This window comes from Galeopterus variegatus, unplaced genomic scaffold, assembly GCF_000696425.1.
Source record: "Galeopterus variegatus unplaced genomic scaffold, G_variegatus-3.0.2 Scaffold4420, whole genome shotgun sequence".
NCBI classification, from domain to species: domain Eukaryota; kingdom Metazoa; phylum Chordata; class Mammalia; order Dermoptera; family Cynocephalidae; genus Galeopterus; species Galeopterus variegatus.
This window is the reverse complement of record NW_007730531.1, coordinates 154545-155496: the sequence shown is the minus strand read 5'-3', so window position 1 is coordinate 155496 and position 952 is coordinate 154545. Positions and strand designations below refer to the sequence as shown.

General features: G+C 36.7%; 1 protein-coding gene across 1 annotated transcript in view; it reads left to right on the top strand.

Annotated features, from left to right (window-relative positions):
- The window catches only part of NPHP1 (nephronophthisis 1 (juvenile)), a 58178-nt gene that overhangs the window by 34481 nt on the left and 22745 nt on the right, over positions 1–952 (top strand). Inside the window, exon 12 of the mRNA XM_008587538.1 lies at positions 577–651. Within this exon, the coding sequence (XP_008585760.1) occupies positions 577–651 (75 nt within the window). The remainder of the gene's footprint in view (positions 1–576; positions 652–952) is intronic.

Below are 952 nucleotides of genomic sequence, written 5' to 3'. Positions count from 1 at the left end.
GCGGGAGCGCCGCCGCACTCCCAAGCGGCACACTCTCCAGTGCGCCACCGGGCCGGCCCTTGCATACAGCATTTTATAAGAGATTAAATTGCAGGAAGAATATAATTTATGGGCCTAGAGATCTTGAAGAAAAATGTCACTGTGTATCCGACCTGTTAGCATTGTCTGTCTTAGTGAAAGACATTTCTATATGAAATGCTTATATAGGTCATATAGGTCACATGTCTTAAAAGGCCATTTTTACCTAAAATTTCACTTACTTTTCTGGTAAACTTGTCCCAGATATTAAGTATTTCACTTAGTATATTACTAGCACAGTCTGCAAGTCTGAATTCATTTTATCAGTTCCTTCATTGTTTTATGAATTAAGTACTGGAACTTGTTTTTCAGTAATTATTTTACTTGATTTAAAAAGAAAAATAAACATTACATAATTGCATGAAGTAAAAAGTGAAAGTCCCCCCTCCCCATCTGCTCCACCCAGTACAGCCACTGTTAACTCTCTGGGACGTGGAAGTGGTGATGTTTCAAAGCACTTTCTACAACACAGTCTCAAATGGGAAAATCTCATTTCAGGTTCTGAGCAACATTCATACAGTTAGAGCCACATGGCAGCCTAAAAAGCCCAAAACATGGACCTTTTCTCCCCAGGTAAGTAATCTGCTGCGAGAGTGGAATTAAAAATGAACTTCCTGTACCCATTAAGTGTTAAGCAATTGATTTCTAAGGTGAGGCTGTAAATATGTAACATATTTATATTTCGCATGGAATACAAGGGTACCTCAAAAAGTTTGTGGAAGTATAAAATTAAAAGGTAACAATTCTCTACATGAACTTTTTAAAGTACCCTCATATATGGAGCCAGATTTAAATCTTTAGTTTATTTTTTAGTCTTTGAGGACTTTGACAAAAATTACTCATATTTCTGACTCACCAGATTTATAATTCCTAT